Source organism: Chelonoidis abingdonii, chromosome 24, assembly GCF_003597395.2.
Source record: "Chelonoidis abingdonii isolate Lonesome George chromosome 24, CheloAbing_2.0, whole genome shotgun sequence".
Classification (NCBI taxonomy): Eukaryota; Metazoa; Chordata; order Testudines; family Testudinidae; genus Chelonoidis; species Chelonoidis abingdonii.
The window spans coordinates 1,975,337-1,993,027 of record NC_133792.1 but is presented as its reverse complement, the minus strand read 5'-3'; the positions used below and the strand labels follow the sequence as shown (position 1 = coordinate 1,993,027).

Sequence of the window (17,691 nt, the reverse complement as noted above, 5' to 3'; positions counted from 1 at the left end):
AGGGGATGGCTGGGGCTGTGTATGGGTGGGGGGAGCTCAGGGTGCAGGAAGAAGGATAGCTAGGGGCTGTGTGCCAGAAAGGCTCCCCCTGCGGTGGCTGTTCCCCAAGGGCTCTACTAGCCCCCAAGCTCAGTCCCCCCCACCCAGGCGGCTCTTACCAGTTGCCTGAGCAGTCAAAGAGGGCTGGAAGCCGCAACCCCAGGGACCAGCAGCAGATGGGGGAATGCCACGGCTGCCCACTCCATGGCACCACCGGCCAGAGGAGCAGCTGCCCCGCACTGCCTGGCTCTGGCTTCCTACCTACAACCTGGCCAGAGGGCTGGGCTGGGCCTGAGGAGGCCTGGGGGAGAGGAGAAGCTGTGAGGGGGATGGAGCAGCCCCCAGACTGCCACACTCTGGGAACGGCACTGCAGTTTGGGGGGCCAACACCCTCGTTCTCCCCCAGCTGTGCCCATGGGCTCACGGCTTCTGCCAATGGGGAGCACCAGGGCTTGCAGCTTCAGTCCCACATGGCTCCAGCTTCAGCAGGAGATGGGGAACCCTGGGGCTCCAGGATTCAGCGGCACGCTGCTCCTGGCTTCGAGGGCAGGGAGCCCCTGCTGGTTTCAACCCTCCACACCACTCCTGGCTTGGGGAAGGGGGAGCACCGGTTTCAGCCCCACTCTGCTCCTTTGGGAAGGGGAACTTCAGCCTCGCGCCACTCCCAGCTTCAGCCCCGCAAGGGGGTGCTGGGGCTCCTGACTTCAGCCCCACAGGAGGTGCCAGGGTTCAGGGCACCGGGTGCCAGCCACAGGGCCCTGCAGTCTCCCTGAAAAGGCTCACAGACCCCCAGCTGAGGGCTGCTGGTATAGGGTAAAAGCACACAAAAGATCACATTGTATGCAAAGAGACCAGATTTCACGGCCCGTGACGCGATTTTCATGGCTGTGAATTTGGTAGGGCTCTAGCACGTGGGACCGTGTCAAAAGTCTTACTAAAATCAAGATATAGCACATCATCTGCTTCCCCCTTACTCACAGCCAGTAACCCTGACAAAGGGCTTGCCTACACTCAAAACTCCAAAGCGCTGCCGCAGGAGCGTTCCCAAGGCAGCGCTTTGAAGTGCGAGTGTGATTGCGGCGCCAGCATTGGGAGAGAGCTCTCCAGTGCTACAGTTACTCCACCTCCCCATGGGGATTAGCTTACGGCCACGCTCCCAGCGCTGGGGCACTGTTTACACTGGCGCTTTATAGCACTGTAACTTGCTGCGCTCAGGGGAGTGTTTTTTCATACCCCTGAGCAAAAAAGTTGCAGTGCTGTAAAGCGCCAGTGTAGCCAAGGCCAAAGATGGCAATTGGGTTGGTTTAGCATGATTTCTTCTTCACAAAATCATGCTGGCTATTCCTTATAACCCTATTATCCTCCAAGTGCTTACAAGTTGATTGATAATTTGTTTTAGTAACTTTAGGCGGACTGGCCTATAATTCACCGGGTCCTGTTTGTTACCCCTTTTAAAAAGAGGTGCTATGTTTGCTCTTCTCCAGTCCACTGGGACATTCACCTGTTCTCCAGGAGTTCTCAAAAATAACTGCTAACGGTTCTGAGATTTAGATTCAGATTCAATTTAAGTACCCTAGGATTAATTTTCATCAGACCTTGCTGACTTCAACATATCTAATGTACCTAAATATTCTTTAATTTGTTCTTTCCCTATTTTGGCTTGTGTTCCTTCCTCCTTGTTGTTAATATTAATTGTGTTGAGTATCAGGTGAGCCATAATCTTTCTGGTGAAGACAGAAGCGAAACTGGTATTAAATAGGTCAGCCTTCTTGATCTCACCAGTTATTAGCTCTTATTCCCTAGTCACTAGAGGACCTATACTTTATTTCATCTTTCTCTTGCTCCTAATGTATTTAAAGAACCTCTTCTTATTGCTTTTTATGTCTTCTGCTAGTTGTAATTCCTGTTGTGCCTTAGCCTTTCTGATTTTGTCCCTGCCTGCTCGTGCTATTCATTTGTACTCCTCCTTAGCAATGTGTCCATGTTTCCACATTTTGTAGGATTCCTTTTTGATTTTCAGGACATTATAGAGCCCCTGATGGAGCCATATTAGCGTCTTACTATTCTTGCTATCTTTCTTTTGCACAGTGATAGTTTGTAGTTGTGCCTTTGATACTATCTTCTTGGAAAAACTGTCAGGTCTCCCAAACACCCTTTTCCCTCAGAATTTCTCACCATGGGACCTTACCTACCAGTTCTTTGACTTTGTTGAAGTCTGCTTTTTTTGAAGGCCATTGTCCTTATTCTGCTGTTCTCACTCCTTCCTTTCTTTAGAACCATGACATCTTATAATTTCTGATCACTTTCACCCAAATTGCCTTTAGATTTGAAACCAATTCCTCTCTGGAACTCAGAATTGAGTCTGAAATGGCTGCCCCCTGGTTATACAGCACTTTTCATCAACAGATTCCCAAGCAGGTTAATATCATTATCCCCATTTTACAAATGAGAACACTGAGACACAGAGAGGTAGAGTGACTTGCCCATAGTTACACAGAGCAGTAACAGAGCAGGGAATAGAACTCAGGTCTACTGAGTCCCAGCACAGTGCCCTCTCCAAGATAGCATAAGACAATCTATTGCAGTGGCTCTCAAACTTTTTTTTTTTTTTACTGGTGACCCCTTTCACATAGCAAGTCTCTGAGTACGACCCCTTTTATAAATTAGGAAGCAATGCAGGGTTTGGGGTTTTATAGATTCTAGGGCAGGAAGGGACCCTGAGAGGTCATCGAGTCCAGTCCCCTGCCCTCATGGCAGGACCAAATACTGTCTAGACCATCCCTGATAGACATTTATCTAACCTACTCTTAAATATCTCCAGAGATGGAGATTCCACAACCTCCCTAGGCAATTTATTCCAGTGTTTAACTACCCTGACAGTTAGGAACTTTTTCCTAATGTCCAACCTAAATCTCCCTTGCTGCAGTTTAAGCCCATTGCTTCTTGTTCTATCATTAGAGGCTAAGGTGAACAAGTTTTCTCCCTCCTCCTGATGACACCCTTTTAGATACCTGAAAACTGCTATCATGTCCCCTCTCAGTCTTCTCTTTTCCAAACTAAACAAACCCACTTCTTTCAGCCTTCCTTCATAGGTCATGTTCTCAAGACCTTTAATCATTCTTGTTGCTCTTCTCTGGACCCTCTCCAATTTCTCCACATCTTTCTTGAAATGCGGTGCCCAGAACTGGACACAATACTCCAGTTGAGGCCTAACCAGCGCAGAGTAGAGCGGAAGAATGACTTCTCGTGTCTTGTTTACAACACACCTGTTAATGCATCCCAGAATCACGTTTGCTTTTTTTGCAACAGTATCACACTGTTGACTCATATTTAGCTTGTGGTCCACTATGACCCCTAGATCTCTTTCTGCCATACTCCTTCCTAGACAGTCTCTTCCCAGTCTGTATGTGTGAAACTGATTGTTCCTTCCTAAGTGGAGCACTTTGCATTTGTCTTTATTGAACTTCATCCGGTTTACCTCAGACCATTTCTCCAATTTGTCCAGATCATTTTGAATTTTGACCCTGTCCTCCAAAGCAGTTGCAATCCCTCCCAGTTTGGTATCGTCTGCAAACTTAATAAGCGTACTTTCTATGCCAACATCTAAGTCGTTGATGAAGATATTGAACAGAGCCGGTCCCAAAACAGACCCCTGCGGAACCCCACTTGTTATACCTTTCCAGCAGGATTGGGAGCCATTAATAACTACTCTCTGAGTACGGTTATCCAGCCAGTTATGCACCCACCTTATAGTAGCCCCATCTAAATTGTATTTGCCTAGTTTATCGATAAGGATATCATGCGAGACCGTATCAAATGCCTTACTAAAGTCTAGGTATACCACATCCACCGCTTCTCCCTTATCCACAAGACTCGTTATCCTATCAAAGAAAGCTATCAGATTGGTGTGACATGATTTGTTCTTTACAAATCCATGCTGGCTATTCCCTGTCACCTTACCACCTTCCAAGTATTTGCAGATGATTTCCTTAATTACTTGCTCCATTATCTTCCCTGGCACAGAAGTTAAACTAACTGGTCTGTAGTTTCCTGGGTCATATTTATTTCTCTTTTTATAGGTGGGCCCTATATTTACCCTTTTCCAGTCTTCTGGAATCTCTCCCGTCTCCTATGATTTTCCAAAGGTAATAGCTAGAGGCTCAGACACCTCCTCTATAAGCTTCTTGAGTATTCTAGGGTGAAGGTTGACAGCTTGTGACCCCCCACGTAATAACCTCGTGACCCCCTGAGGGGTCCCGACCCCCAGTTTGAGAGCCCCTGATCTATTGTAAGCACTTTGGAGAAGGGGCCATACTTTCAGTATGTGTTTGTACTGTCCTGGGCCTGCTCCATGGCTGAGGTTCCTACGCATCAGCACAAAGCAAATCCTGCATCGTGGCAGGGTTAGACTAGATGACCTCTGTGGTCCCTTCTAACCCTATGGGTCTATGATTCTTATAAATACTCCCTCCCTCAACTAGGGTGACCAGATGTCCCGATTTTATAGGGACAGTCCCAATATTTGGGGCTTTTTCTTACACAGGTGCCAATTACTCCCCACTCCATCCCTATTTTTCACACTTGCTGTCTGGTCACTCTGCCCACAACATATATCACTGGATGTGTATTATTACAAAATCTTGCAGTAGCACCATAATGGGATCTAGTCTGGATTGCATTTGACATTTGGGATAGACACAAAAGTAGAACCAGAAATTCTACCCTTCCACCCATCTTCATCATTTGGTAGGGAGGAAGCCTGATACTAACAGCCAGAAAGCAAAAACCAATGTGATGTCCTCTTTACGTACAGGGTTTGAAATGGACACACACACTGCACTGGTGTTACATGGTCTGTGGGTGTCTTTTGGGATGACAGCTCTTCGGTTCTGTAGATCTGGTGGTTGACTGTGATGTGGGAATGTGGATATGGAGGTGGATATTACCGCATCTGAGGTAGAGGCCAAACTTGAACAGCTTAATGGGACAAAATCGGAGGGACCGGACAATCTCCACCCGAGGATATTAAAGGAACGTGCGCTGAATTGTGAGCCCGTTAGCGAGAATTTTAAGCAATCGGTAAACTTCGGGGGTTGTGCCGTATGACTGGAGAATTGCTAACGTAGTTCCTATTTTTAAGAAGGGATAAAAGTGATCCGGGTAATTATAGGCCTGTTAGCTTGACGTCTGTCGTGTCGTAAGTTTTGAAAAAATTTTAGGAGAAAGTAGTTAAGGACAATTGAGGTCAATGTAATTGGGACGAGTGCAACATGGATTAACTAAAGGTAGATCGTGCCAAACCAACCTGATCTCCTTCTTTGAGAAGGTGACGGATTACTTGACAAAGGAAAATGCGGTAATCTAATTTACTCCTCCTGATTTCAGTAAGGCGTTTGACACGGTGTCCGCATGGGGAACTGTTAGTTAAATGGAAAAGATGGGGATGAATGTGAAAGTTGTAAGGTGGATAAGGAACTGGTAAAGGGAGACTCCAGCGGGTCGTACTGAAGGTGAACTGTCAGGCTGGAAAGGAGGTTACGCGGAGTCCCTCAAGGATCGTTTTGGGACGATCTATTTAACCTATTTATACTGACCTTGGCCAAAGAGCGGGAATGTGTTAATAAGTTTGCGGGATGACACAAAGCTGGGGGTATTGCTAACACGGAGAAGGACCGGATACTATTCAGGAAGATCTGGCCACCTTGTACACTGGAGTAATAGTATAGGATGAAATATAATAGCGAAAAGTGCAAGGTCATGCACTTAGGGATTAATAATAAGAATTTTAGATATACGTTGGGACGCATCAGTTGGAAACGACGGAGGAGGAGAAGGACCTTGGGGTATTGGTTGATAGTAGGATGACTATGAGCCGCCAATGTGATATGGCTGTTAAAAAAGCAAATGCGGTGTTAGGATGCATCAGCGAGGTATTTCAGCAAAGGAGAAGGAGTGTTAGTGCGTTATATACGGCGCTGGTGAGACCCCACCTGGAATATTGTGTGCAGTTCTGGTGTCCCATGTTTAAGAAGGATGAATTCAAACTGGAACAGGTTCAGAGACGGGCTACTAGGATGATCCGAGGAATGGAAAATCTGCCTTATGAAAGGAGACTCAAATAGAGCTTGGCTTGTTCAGCCTGGCCAAAAGAAGGCTCCGGGGGGATATGCTTGCTCTATATAAATATATCAGGGGGATTAACGTTAGGGAGGGAGAGGAATTATTTAAGTTTAGTACTAATGTAGGCACGAGGACGAATGGGTACAAACTGGATATTAGGAAGTTTAGACTTGAAATTAGACGAAGGTTTCTAACCATTAGGGGAGTGAAGTTCTGGAAGTAGTGGGGGCAAAAGACTTATCTGTTTCAGAACAAGAAGGGAAGAGCGGGCTTGGCCCTAACAGAGTGCAGAAATCAAGAGACCTTTGGATTGCTCCAGAGTCCTCACACTTCTGTCTCCTCCCTAGATTAACTAGGGCCCTTTAGGGGTCATCTTCAGCAGTAGCTTGTACTTCAAAGGGAAAAAAAACACAGTTCTTTAGAAAAACAGGGAAAATTACAAGGGAAGGGTCAAGGACAGCAGCATGTCCCAAGCTCAACTCTCCTTCAGCAGCCTGAAGGGACTGAGTGGTGATCTGGCCTACGCCATATATCATATCCTACTGGGGAGAAGGTGGGTGTACAAGCCAGCGGTCACTCCCAGGTAAAAGCTCCTGACCTTCTGTGAGAGGCTCACATCTCCTAACAAAGTGAATGCACACAGGCAATTTTCATAGACAATGTTGTACTGGTATTTGACAATAGGGCTGAGACATGCAGCAGGAAAATCATCCACAAGTGGTGGGAAACAATGGTTTACAACCCCGGGTGACCTAATTTAATGGAAGAGCATATCCTTCTACTCTGCCTGCACACAACTGAATATTTGTGGGAACAAAAGTTACTTTGCCTATCATCTTCCGATAGATCAGGCATTTTCTCTTTAGTTCTAATATTACACTTGTTCACTTGACTCCAGAGTAACATCCTTTGAAAATACTTAACTCAAAGAAACTCTGTGAAGTACAGGTAGAGCTTCCCATGGTGGCTGTCCTCTGGTATGCACTGCATTCTCAAAATGTCTAAGGATGGTAGTGACATACCTAAAGTAATGCACAGATTTCTGAGCAGCCCTCTTCTGCCCTCTGCTGTTTAAATACATGAGAAATAATCATTCTCAGTATATATTGTACAGTGTTATCTCTAGGGCTTAAAGGTTTGTACAAAATGCAATTCAGGATTAAATCTAAGGGAAATACTGGTGGCAAAAACCACAAAAAATAAGCTAGCAACAATATTCTTGCCAGCAAGTTAAAGAAGTATGGATTGGATGAATGGACTATAAAGTGGGTAGATTACAAGGGATGCGAGGCTGGATATGAGTCAGCCGTGTGCCCTCATTGCTAAGGCAGCCAATGGCATATTGGGTTGTATTAGTAGGAGCATTGCCAGCCAATCAGGGGAAGTGATTATTGCCCTCTATTCGGCACTGGTGAGGCCACATCTGGAGTACTGCATCCAGTTTTGAGCCCCCCACTACAGAAGGGTTATGGACAAATTGGAGCGAGTCTAGCAGAGGGCAACGAAAATGATTAGGGGGCTGGGGCACGACTTATGAGGAGAGGCAGAGGGAACTGGGCTTGTTTAGTCTGCAGAAGAGAAGAGGGAGAGGGATTTGATAGTAGCCTTCAACTACCTGAAGGGGGTTCCAAAGAGGATGGAGCTCGGCTGTTCTAACAGATTTATATGTAGAAGGGATTCTGCAGGAGACCAGCAGCCCTGGATAGCATGTGGATGCACGTGTGCCCCCCATCCCAACAGTGAGGCATCTGTAGTGATGGTTAGTGTCGGCGTCTTCTGAAGGAAGGGCACTCCTGTGCATACATTGGCTGGTTGTGTCCATCAGAGTAGGGAGTCCTTTATTTTGTCTGGCATCATAAGACACTTGTTTATGCTGTGTCTGTGTGGGACATAATTCATAAGGAGCCATCCTTGCAGGCAATGCTTGTTTAATCTAGCATGTCTGATGACAAACGTTGTGGCTACCATGTGACCAAGAAGTTGTAGGCAAGTCCTGGCTGATATCTGTGGACTGTTCTGTGCAGTGGATATGAGGCTGGTGAGAGTGAGAAACCACCACCTTGGTAGAGAGGCTATGGCCTCGGTAGAATTGAGATGGGCCCCAATGAACTCCAACTCCTGCACTGGAGTCAGCGTGGACTTTTTGATATTTATTTGGAGGCCCAATCTCGTGAAAAGGGTTACCATCTGTTTGGTGGCTTGTATTGCTGCCTGCCGTGTTGATTGCATAGCTGCGCAGGCATGCTGCAACCACGGCCAGTACCTTCGAAAACACTTGAGGGGAAGTAGAGAGGCAGAAGGGAAGGACCTTTTATTGGAAGTGGTCCTGTCCGATGGTAAAACAGAGAAATCTGCGATGAGAGGGATGTATTGTTAAATGAAAATACGCATCATAGAATCATAGAATATCAGGGTTGGAAGGGACCTCAGGAAGTCATCCAGTCCCAGAGGTCGAAGGACAAGAACCAATCCCCTCTTTCTAGAGCTGGAATTATGGTGCGTAATGTGATCGTCTTGAATCATTGTGTTTTGACAAACTTGTTGAGTCATTGTAGATCGAATATTGGTCTCCATTCACCGGACTTTTTCTTTGTGAGAAAATAGTGGGAATAAAATCCTCTCCTTCTGTGTTCTATTTGAAAAGGTTCTACTGCTCCTAGCTGCAAGAAGTGGCTTACCTCCTGGTACAGTAGAGACTCTTGAGAGGGATCCCTGAAGAGGGACAGGTAGGAAGGATGGGTAGGGGAGTTGGGGAAAAGGGGGGGGAATGGAGTAATCAGTTTGTACAATTTCTAGCACCCATTTGTCAGATGTGATGGTCTTCCAGATTGGATAAAATGGAACTAGACGATATCTGAATGGTTGGGAGAGAGATGGTGTCACTAGCACAGATAGACCTCGGGCTCTCGTGCCCTCAACCAAGGCTTCAAATTTGTTGTCTGGAGGTTGATGGTTGGGACGCAGCTACTGAAGAAGTGGATTGGCGTCTCCTCAGGTGCCTGTGTTTGTGGGCCTGTGACTCAAATTACCATTGTTGTTGTGAATACCTGGTCTGGCAGTAGTGTTGGGGTACATTTCTCTGTTTTTTCTTGGGTTTGGGTGTATAGATTCCCAACGATCAAAGTGTTGCCCGTGAATCCTTGAGCAAGTGGAGAGAGTCATCTGTCTTCTCGTCAAAGAGTTTGAGACTCTCAAATGAGAAATCCTCAACTGTGGATTGCACCTCCTTAGGAAAGCTGAAGAGATGGAGCCATTAGGCTCTTCTCATCACAACAGCCGTCGCCATTGAACATGCAGCTGTGTCCACAGAATCAAGTGTGGCTTGCAGGGCTCTTTTGGAGATGAGTTGTCCCTCTGATACAAGTGCTGTGAATTGTTCTCTCTTGTCCTCAGAAATAAAATCAGTCAATTCAGACATCTTTGTGTAGTTAATATAGTCATATTTTGCCAGTAATGCCTCGCAGTTGGCTATACGGAGGTTTAGTGTAGCCGAGGAATAAGCCTTGCGACCAAAAAGATCAAGACTTTTCCACTCTTTGTCGTGAGGTGTGGTTTTGGGTTGTCGTTGCCTACCATGTTGCTGGACTGCGTCCACCACTAGGGAATTGGGCACTGGATGTGAAAAGAAGAACTCTGTGCCTCTGGCTGGTACATAATATTTTTTGTCAGATCTCTTGTAGGTTGGAGGAGCAGTGGCAGGGTTCTGCCAAATGGTTTTGACGGGGTCCATCAGCGCATCATTCACAGCAATTTTGGATGAAGCAGATGTATGCAAAATGTCCACTAGTTTGTGTTGTGTCACTTGGACGTTCTCAAGGGAGATGTCCAGGGAGCTAGCCACCCTTTTAAATAGATCCTGGAATAGTCTAAAATCATCCCCTATATTATGGGAAGGAGGCGTAACAGTGTCATCTGTGGATAGTGATGGGAAATGGGTAAGTGGTGCCCCTTCCATGATCGGGGTTCTTCCTCATCTTCCCCCAGTTCCCCTGCCACCATCAAAGGTCCAGGCACAGGTGACTGCTGTGTGCCAGGTCTGGATGTGGCAGGCAGTCCCTGTTGTGTAGGGTATGCCACCCACAGGATCCAGTATGCCCATTGGGGTGGGGGAGGTATGGGGGGCCCCTCAGGGCTGGCCATACCATTGAAAATACTCGGAATCAGTGTAATATGTCCCCTGAGGGGGTCCTGAGTTAGTCGGTTCATGGTAGAGATTGTGATGGGAGATCTCCTTGTCCTTCCTCACTCTCATTCTCCTCACTCGAATAGGGAGGAGTGGACTGTACTGGAGATGCGAGGAGACTCGGTGCCAAGGGTGACATGTTCACATTGGTGCCAATGATAGGGGAGTCAGGGGCAGAACCAACTAAGAGACCCTTTTGTCGAGAAACTGCTGTGATGTCTGTTTGACTGGCCCCTGAGACTGTATCACTGTCAGTGCTGGAGCTGCTCTGTATAAGCTGGTGCTGAAGGCTGCACCACTGTGGGCACCGAGCGTGTCTTTGAAGGAGCTACCATCTGTCCTGGTGCCATGCCGTTGCATGTGGATCACAGATTTGGTATTGGCAGCACCAAGGCATTCAGATTTCCCTTTAGAGCTTCTGTGGGAGCCGGCTCTTTTAGAGTCTCTGGCTCTAGAGGTACCGGCGGTGCCGGGTGGTCCCGCTGGGTCGGCTGCCAGTGCTGAGTGTCCTCTTGTGGAACGGCACTTCTTGGCCGATTCCTGCGTTGGAAACATAGCTGCTTGCCTTTTTGACAGTTTGCTCAGATGCACGGATTGATGAGGGACTCCTGTCAGAAGCCATGGTTGGCGAAGTTTTGCCAGGAGGGCTCCAGGCTCAGATGCAGGTCTGAGAGACTTCGTCATAAGGAGGAGCTTTAACAGCAAATTTCTAGCTCTTCTTGTCCAGGCAGTGAGCTTGACACAGTGCTGAGACTTCTGAGTTGTGTGTCTTTTGCCTAGGCAGCAAACATGCTGATCACGACCGTCTGAGACAGGTATAGCAAGCTTGCAGTTGAGACCTCCTTTAAAGCCTGGGAAACCAGGCATTCCTGTCAGGGGGGCTTTCACCCTCAGAGCAGCTGTGTATGCGGAGGTTCAACTGAAACTTCTCCCCAGCCCATAGTTCAAAAGGAAAGGAAAAGGAAAAAGGGGTTGGTTTTGTTTTGTTTTAAACTATGGTGACAGGGATAAAAGAAAAAGGAAAACAATGTAAATAGCTGCTAACGAGGAAACTAAGTAACTAACTGTTAAACTAATTAACTACTAAGTAGCTAAGTAGGGAAGCGCTGCTGATTGCTCCAACTCTGTAGCCGAGGGCAGTGGGGAAGGAACTGAGTGTGGGGGTCGGGTCAGTAGCACAGCATCAGTTAACTGCCTGAAGCAGCAGGAGACAGGGACCATGCATGTGCGACCCAACCGGGCACTGCTACCAAAAGTCTCTGAGTATGAGCACAGGGGTGCTCCAACACCTAAAATGGAGCACCCACGGGGACAGCACTCAAAGAAAAACAATTCCAATTAAATCCTCAAAACCCGGAAACACCTGGCAATGCATGTCCTGATTTGCAGCATGAGCTCTCTCTGGAATTTCAGGGTGTACTTACTGATCTCTACAATAAGAAGAAAATTGATCAAAGGTTCAAAGTAATTCTTCACTTATATGTATGTTAATACCCACAGGTAAATTCAAGGGCCGATTTTTTTAACTGAGGCATTGTTTTTATTATTGTGCACTCACAATAATACAAATCACAGTGTCACAGATCAAGCTGGTGGCCAAATCTCTTTCACACTGCAGGTACCTTGCTGGGGAAAAGATGAAGTAAACCTTAGACATATGAATACATTCGGGCAGCGCATTTAAAGTCCCACTCAGGATCCAGAGAGAGATCCACATGTGAAGTTCCACTAGAACAGGCAGACTCCTTCAAACTGCTGGAGTCTTTCAAGGTCATTCATTGCCCTGGCGGATCCACCTACCCAATCTGCTCTACCCCCACAATCTCTTTTTGCAGAACCACTGGTACATACCCTACAGTCATTAATTCAGCAGGTGCAGCTAGAGAGATCTGGCAATGTATGAATAAAAATCCTGGAGAAGCTAAAAACTCACCAACAGGAGATGACGATAATAATGATGCTTTGTAGTTATATTGTACAGTGTTTTATACCTTCAGTATGATTTAGAAACCTTCATAATTAAACAGCCACTATCAACTCCAAAAGCACATTTTTGTCTCGACATTTTTTTCTTACTGTTGTTACAAGTAACATCTAAGGTTAAAGGAAACAAAGCTCTGTTTTTTTCAGTTTGCTTGCTCTGTGCTTTGACAGCACTTTATGCATGGACAATTTCACCATTTCTCCTGTACAGTCAGTTTTCTCTGTGTGTGGGTCTTTCATGGGTTTGGGAGACCAATTCCTTCAACTCCCTTTGTAAATTGACAGGGGACATACGGCCTAGTGGATGTCCAGGCTTACGAGGCAGAAAATCCTCAGGTCTAGCCTCTTAATTCCTCTGTGCCTCAGTTTGCCCACCAATACAATGGGAATTAATTACAATTACATGCTCCAAGGGAGGGTTTATGAGGATAATTCTTTTATATTTAGCAGTATTTTGGAGAAGTGAAGATGAATATGCAACACAGTATCACTACAAGATGGAATGGAATTCACAGCTTAGGTTAGCAAATAACATTCAGTTCCAGAAATCAGGGAAATATGCAATATTCAGTGGTACCGATGGAGTGAGGGACCTACATCGGATGCAAATTATAGGGGGCACCTTAGGATTTCTGCCAAGAGTCATTACTTGTTAATGTCACAATGCGAGGAAACCTAACACATCTCCCAGTAATAATCAATGCAAAATGTTAAAGAGAATGGATTTCAAGTGACATTTAGGAGTGAAGCAGATCTCTTACAAGGATGTAAACTGTATTACTTCTCCCATAAGGTTGCAAGAGCCCTTTAAATTCCCTTCAGCAGCAGCCACTCCTATTTCACAGAAAAGATACATGTGTCTCCTTCTTCTCATGGTTTATCTCTTTTAAGCTGATGGTCTTGTAATTCACAAAGTCAGAATCCCCAAATGAGTAACGTGTGGCCTTTTATGTGAGCACGATGGAGCTAGTACTCAAAACTGATCATCACATGTTTTTGCAGAACATTCTGAAGTCAAGATTTATGTCATATAATGGAAGAAACAGCCTATTAGTCACCAGCATCTAGTTCTTCAACAACACAAAGTGAAAATTTCCTTAATTTATGTGCTTTATTTTTAAACAACATCAGTTAAGTTCCAAATGACAGCAGACATTCCTTGCTGGACATGTGGGAAGACAGATAAGCTTTATCTGTTGTTCACTGGAAAGGTGATTAAATGATTTAGTGTAATGTCACATACCTGGATCTAGGTTATATTGTTCTAGGAGCCTGAAGACCAGTTTGCTTAACATTTTATGGTTGAGTTTGTTAGGTCGTAAACCTTGATACTGCCTGTAAACAAAACAAGCAAAGCCAGGAAGAAACATCAATGCAAGCAGATAAGATACTTCTCCCTTTTAATAGCAGGGATGTTGTCTGTTGCTGGGTGATGGTGACAACTTCTTTTCCCTCCTCATCCATCAAAGCTGAGCCTATACCGTTCTTTCCTCCAACTGGGTCTAAATTAGCTGTTACCACTCAAGAAAGAGATCTTGGAGTTATCGTGGATAGTTCCCTGAAAACATCCACTCAATGTGCAGCGGCAGTCAAAAAAGCAAACAGAATGTTGGGAACATTAGGAAAGGGACAGATAACAAGACAAAAAATATCATAGTGTCATTATATAAATCCATGGTACACTCACACTTTGAATACTGTGAGCAGTTCTGGTCACCCCGTCTCAAAAAAATTCTATTAGGAATGGAAAAGGTACAGGGAAGGGCAACAAAAATTACTAGGGATATGGAACAACTTCCGTATGAGAGATTAAAAAGACTGGGTACTCTTATGTTCGGAAAAGAAACAACTAAGTAGGGATATAATAGAGGGCTATAAGATCCTGAATGATGTGGAGAAAGTGAATAAGGAAGTGTTATTTACTCCTTCACACAACACAAGAACCAGTGGTCACCCAATGAAATTAATGGGCAGCAGGTTTAAAACAAACAAAAGGAAGTATTTCTTCACACCACGCACAGTCACCCTGTGGAACTCATTGCCAGGGGATGTTGTGAAGGCCAAAAGTATAACTAAGTTCTTTTGGCCAAGATGGTCATGGATGCAACCCTGTGCCCCAGGCATCCTAAGCCTCTGACTGCCAGATGCTGGGAGTGGATGACAGGAGATGGATCACTCAATAATTGCCCTGTTCTGTTCATTCCCTCTGAAGCACCAGGTATCAGACACCATTAGAAGACAGGATACTGGCCTAGATGGACCACTGGTCTGACCCATCTGGTCATTCTTACTTTAAGGTAAGTACTGTTCTTTCCGTCAGTTAGCTGATACTCGTGTCTTCATCAGTCTCCAATTCTCCATTCAAGGGTTTTAAGAGTTCATGTCAGTACCTGACTTCCAGCTACGTGGTATGTAAGACCCACTCTGCTTTTATTAGCATTGTATCTGCTGCATATATGCTGTTGTTTTGATTACACTGCTGATGCTTACTTGGCATAAGCCACTTTGGTGAGAGGTGGTTTGTAAATTAAAAAACAACCCTGATAATTTCACTGGAAAAGAAATGATGAGTATATATATTTCTTGTTTTTTTGACACTGTATCATGGGAATACTAGACACACACGCATGGAGCGAGTGCAAAGGCTTTTTACTTTGACGAGGACTATCTGCAGATGGCTCCCTCACCACTGCACTATTTCCCGGTTTAGCACTGCTATCTGAAGCTGATGGAAAGGGAATTTTCAGTTGAAAATTCAACTGAAATCAGGGTTACCAACCCCACATCTCACTGCCAGATATGCACAATGGATATTGGGGAACCAGAGTCAGGCTGTTGAGGTTTCCTGGACAAGATCTACTACAATGTTTTCATGTTTAGCCTCACTGTGCAAAGTGCTCAGCCCCTGCCACTTCCAATGACATCAATGGGAGTGATAGGTGCTCAGTACCTCATAGGATAAGGCCTTTCGAGAGACCAAATTTCACAATTACCAGAATTTTTCCCTTCTCTGATGGGAAGTTACTATACAACATTTAGCAATTTACTCCGTGGCTTTCAACGTGTTATTAGTGAATGCAGAAAGAGCACTAGAAAGCGTATTGTCCTTACCTGATAGCTATTTAGCACCTGCCCATAATGTCATATAATATTGTATGCTGTTTGGATAGAAGAAGGACAAAACACTGGAAAATAGAGTAATCTTCTACCTTGAGATGTCTGTGGTATTAAAACTAGGTTCACACCACATATCCAGGGTCTGCAAGAGTTTGCGCTGGAGATCAGGATATTCTGCCACATAAGCCTCCACTAGGTTAGTCTTCTCTTGAAGTAGCAATGGAGTGCACATCTAGGAAGAAAAATAGTTTTGCACTTGTAAAGCATTACAGAGACACTGTCCTCTATACCTGATGCAGACTGCTTCCCATTGCATTGGCTCAGCAGCACTGGCTGCAGCACTGGAGAGGCAGAGCCAAGTCTCCTGCCACTCCCAGCTTACAGGCACAGGAGCAGGAGCTGTCCAATTTTGCAGCTGCTCAGAAAGTGAATAGTGAGCCTTATACACCTGCATGGGTGCTCAGGATGGGCAACACTCTAGCTCGAAGTCTTCTATACTGAGGTCTGAAAGTGCTCGAGAAAAGTGTTCCAAATTGCTTAAACATTAGAAAAATATTTCTATATCCAAATATGCCGAAAGGGAGTTTTCTACACAGAATTTTCAACACAAATATTACCAACAACATTACAAACCTTTGGCATTAGAATTTGTTTAACTCGGGACATCTCTTACCACCACATAGGTAGAAAATACCTCAGTTATCTTCCTACACCCATTATTCTGAATGGGGAGAGCAGGGGAAGAGATGGGATTATTTTTGCATTTAATAAACCTTATTACAGACACAATAATTTGCAAAACAGAATCAACACAGCTGGAGTTTCAGATTCCAGTTAGAAAAATATTCTATTAAGATGGAATGTGATATAAAAAATCTTTCAGTCACTTCACAGGATGAATCAAAATTTTTAGCAGCTCCCTAGCGACTTCTTGCAAATTAGATATTAGTGTATAGTACTGGTATATAACTTCCACTTTTGTGCAAGACTGTGTGCCTTGTTTATCAAAGAATACATCTGATGATAGAGAAGACAACAGGGGAAACAGACTTACCTTCTCCACATCTAGATCCAGCTGTAATTTTAGCTTTATACTCAGAATGGCTGCCTAGAAAATACAAAAGATAGAAAATATTTCTGGTTGTAGTGGAGAATGTGTGTTTGGGAGAGCTTACAAACAGATGTGTTTCTAAACTGAAGTAAACACATTAGTCGCAGAATGAGTCTATTTATTGTTATATTTTGAATGTGCTAATTAAATGCAATTGGCTGCACAGATTTCATTTAGAAATCCACAAAAACACTATCAGTGGCATTACATGTTTTAAACTGTATTAAACCTCAGAAGAAAAATTCTGGGATCAAGCACTCTATTAAAAAATTTAGAGCAAAATACCAGAGTCTCTAGTCAAGTGTTTGGAAAGACTCAACTGATAGGTAATTTTCTCCAGGAATATAAATTTAAAAACGGAACAAAAAAGGATATTTGTGAGTTAACTTGAACACAATTCCTGCTGCTTTTAAACTTTGCAATGCAGTTATATTTTGTGAAAACATCTCATTCATAAATGTGAATACAACTAAAAATCAGATTTTTAGGTTCAATCATTTAAATGTAGCTCCACATACCCCAGATGCTATGAATCACAAATAAAAGGAGGATAATAATTATATTGTGCCCTTTTATGCTGTGTTCTGAATGTTGATGAACTAAGTCTTGTAATCCCCATGTGAAGTTCCTCAGAATCACTATCCTAATTCTGCAGATGGGAAAGTGAGCCCTAGAGTGGCAAAATGATTTGAGGAAAGTCACAGAAGTAGTCAGTGGCAGAGCCAGGAATAGAACCAAGATCTTCTGCATTCCCATCCTGTGTTTTAACCCCAAGAACTTGCTTCCATCCTGGCTTCAGTTTCCCTCCTCTACTAGGTACAACCCCACCCTAGTACAATAAGGTGATGCAAAACATTGGATAACTGTTGCTCGTGAATTCAAAATTAATACAGCCATACCATTCTACCAAGGGGTTGCTAAAACATGTTATTTGAGGCCTGATTCAGCAAGGCACAGAAATAGTCCTTAAGCCCATCCCTATTCAGCAAATTACTTAAGCATGCAATTAAGTCTCAGGTCTTGTCTACACTACCAGGCTTTGTTGCCAAAACTGCCATTTGTCGACCCAAACAGTGAGTGCATACACACTGCAAGGCGACTTTTGTTGGGGAAAATGCCAGGTTTGGGTGACAAAATT

At 44.5% G+C, this 17,691-nt stretch overlaps 1 protein-coding gene across 8 annotated transcripts in view; it reads right to left on the bottom strand.

Moving 5' to 3' along the window:
• Positions 1-17,691, bottom strand: part of EXD3 (exonuclease 3'-5' domain containing 3) — a 606,819-nt gene that overhangs the window by 386,975 nt on the left and 202,153 nt on the right. For all 8 annotated transcript variants that reach the window (XM_075060507.1, XM_075060514.1, XM_032803104.2 and 5 more), the window contains 3 exons: positions 16,497-16,550; positions 15,535-15,674; positions 13,569-13,660 (listed from right to left, as the gene is read on the bottom strand). In XM_075060507.1, coding sequence (XP_074916608.1) covers positions 13,569-13,660; positions 15,535-15,674; positions 16,497-16,550 — 286 coding nt within the window. The remainder of the gene's footprint in view (positions 1-13,568; positions 13,661-15,534; positions 15,675-16,496; positions 16,551-17,691) is intronic.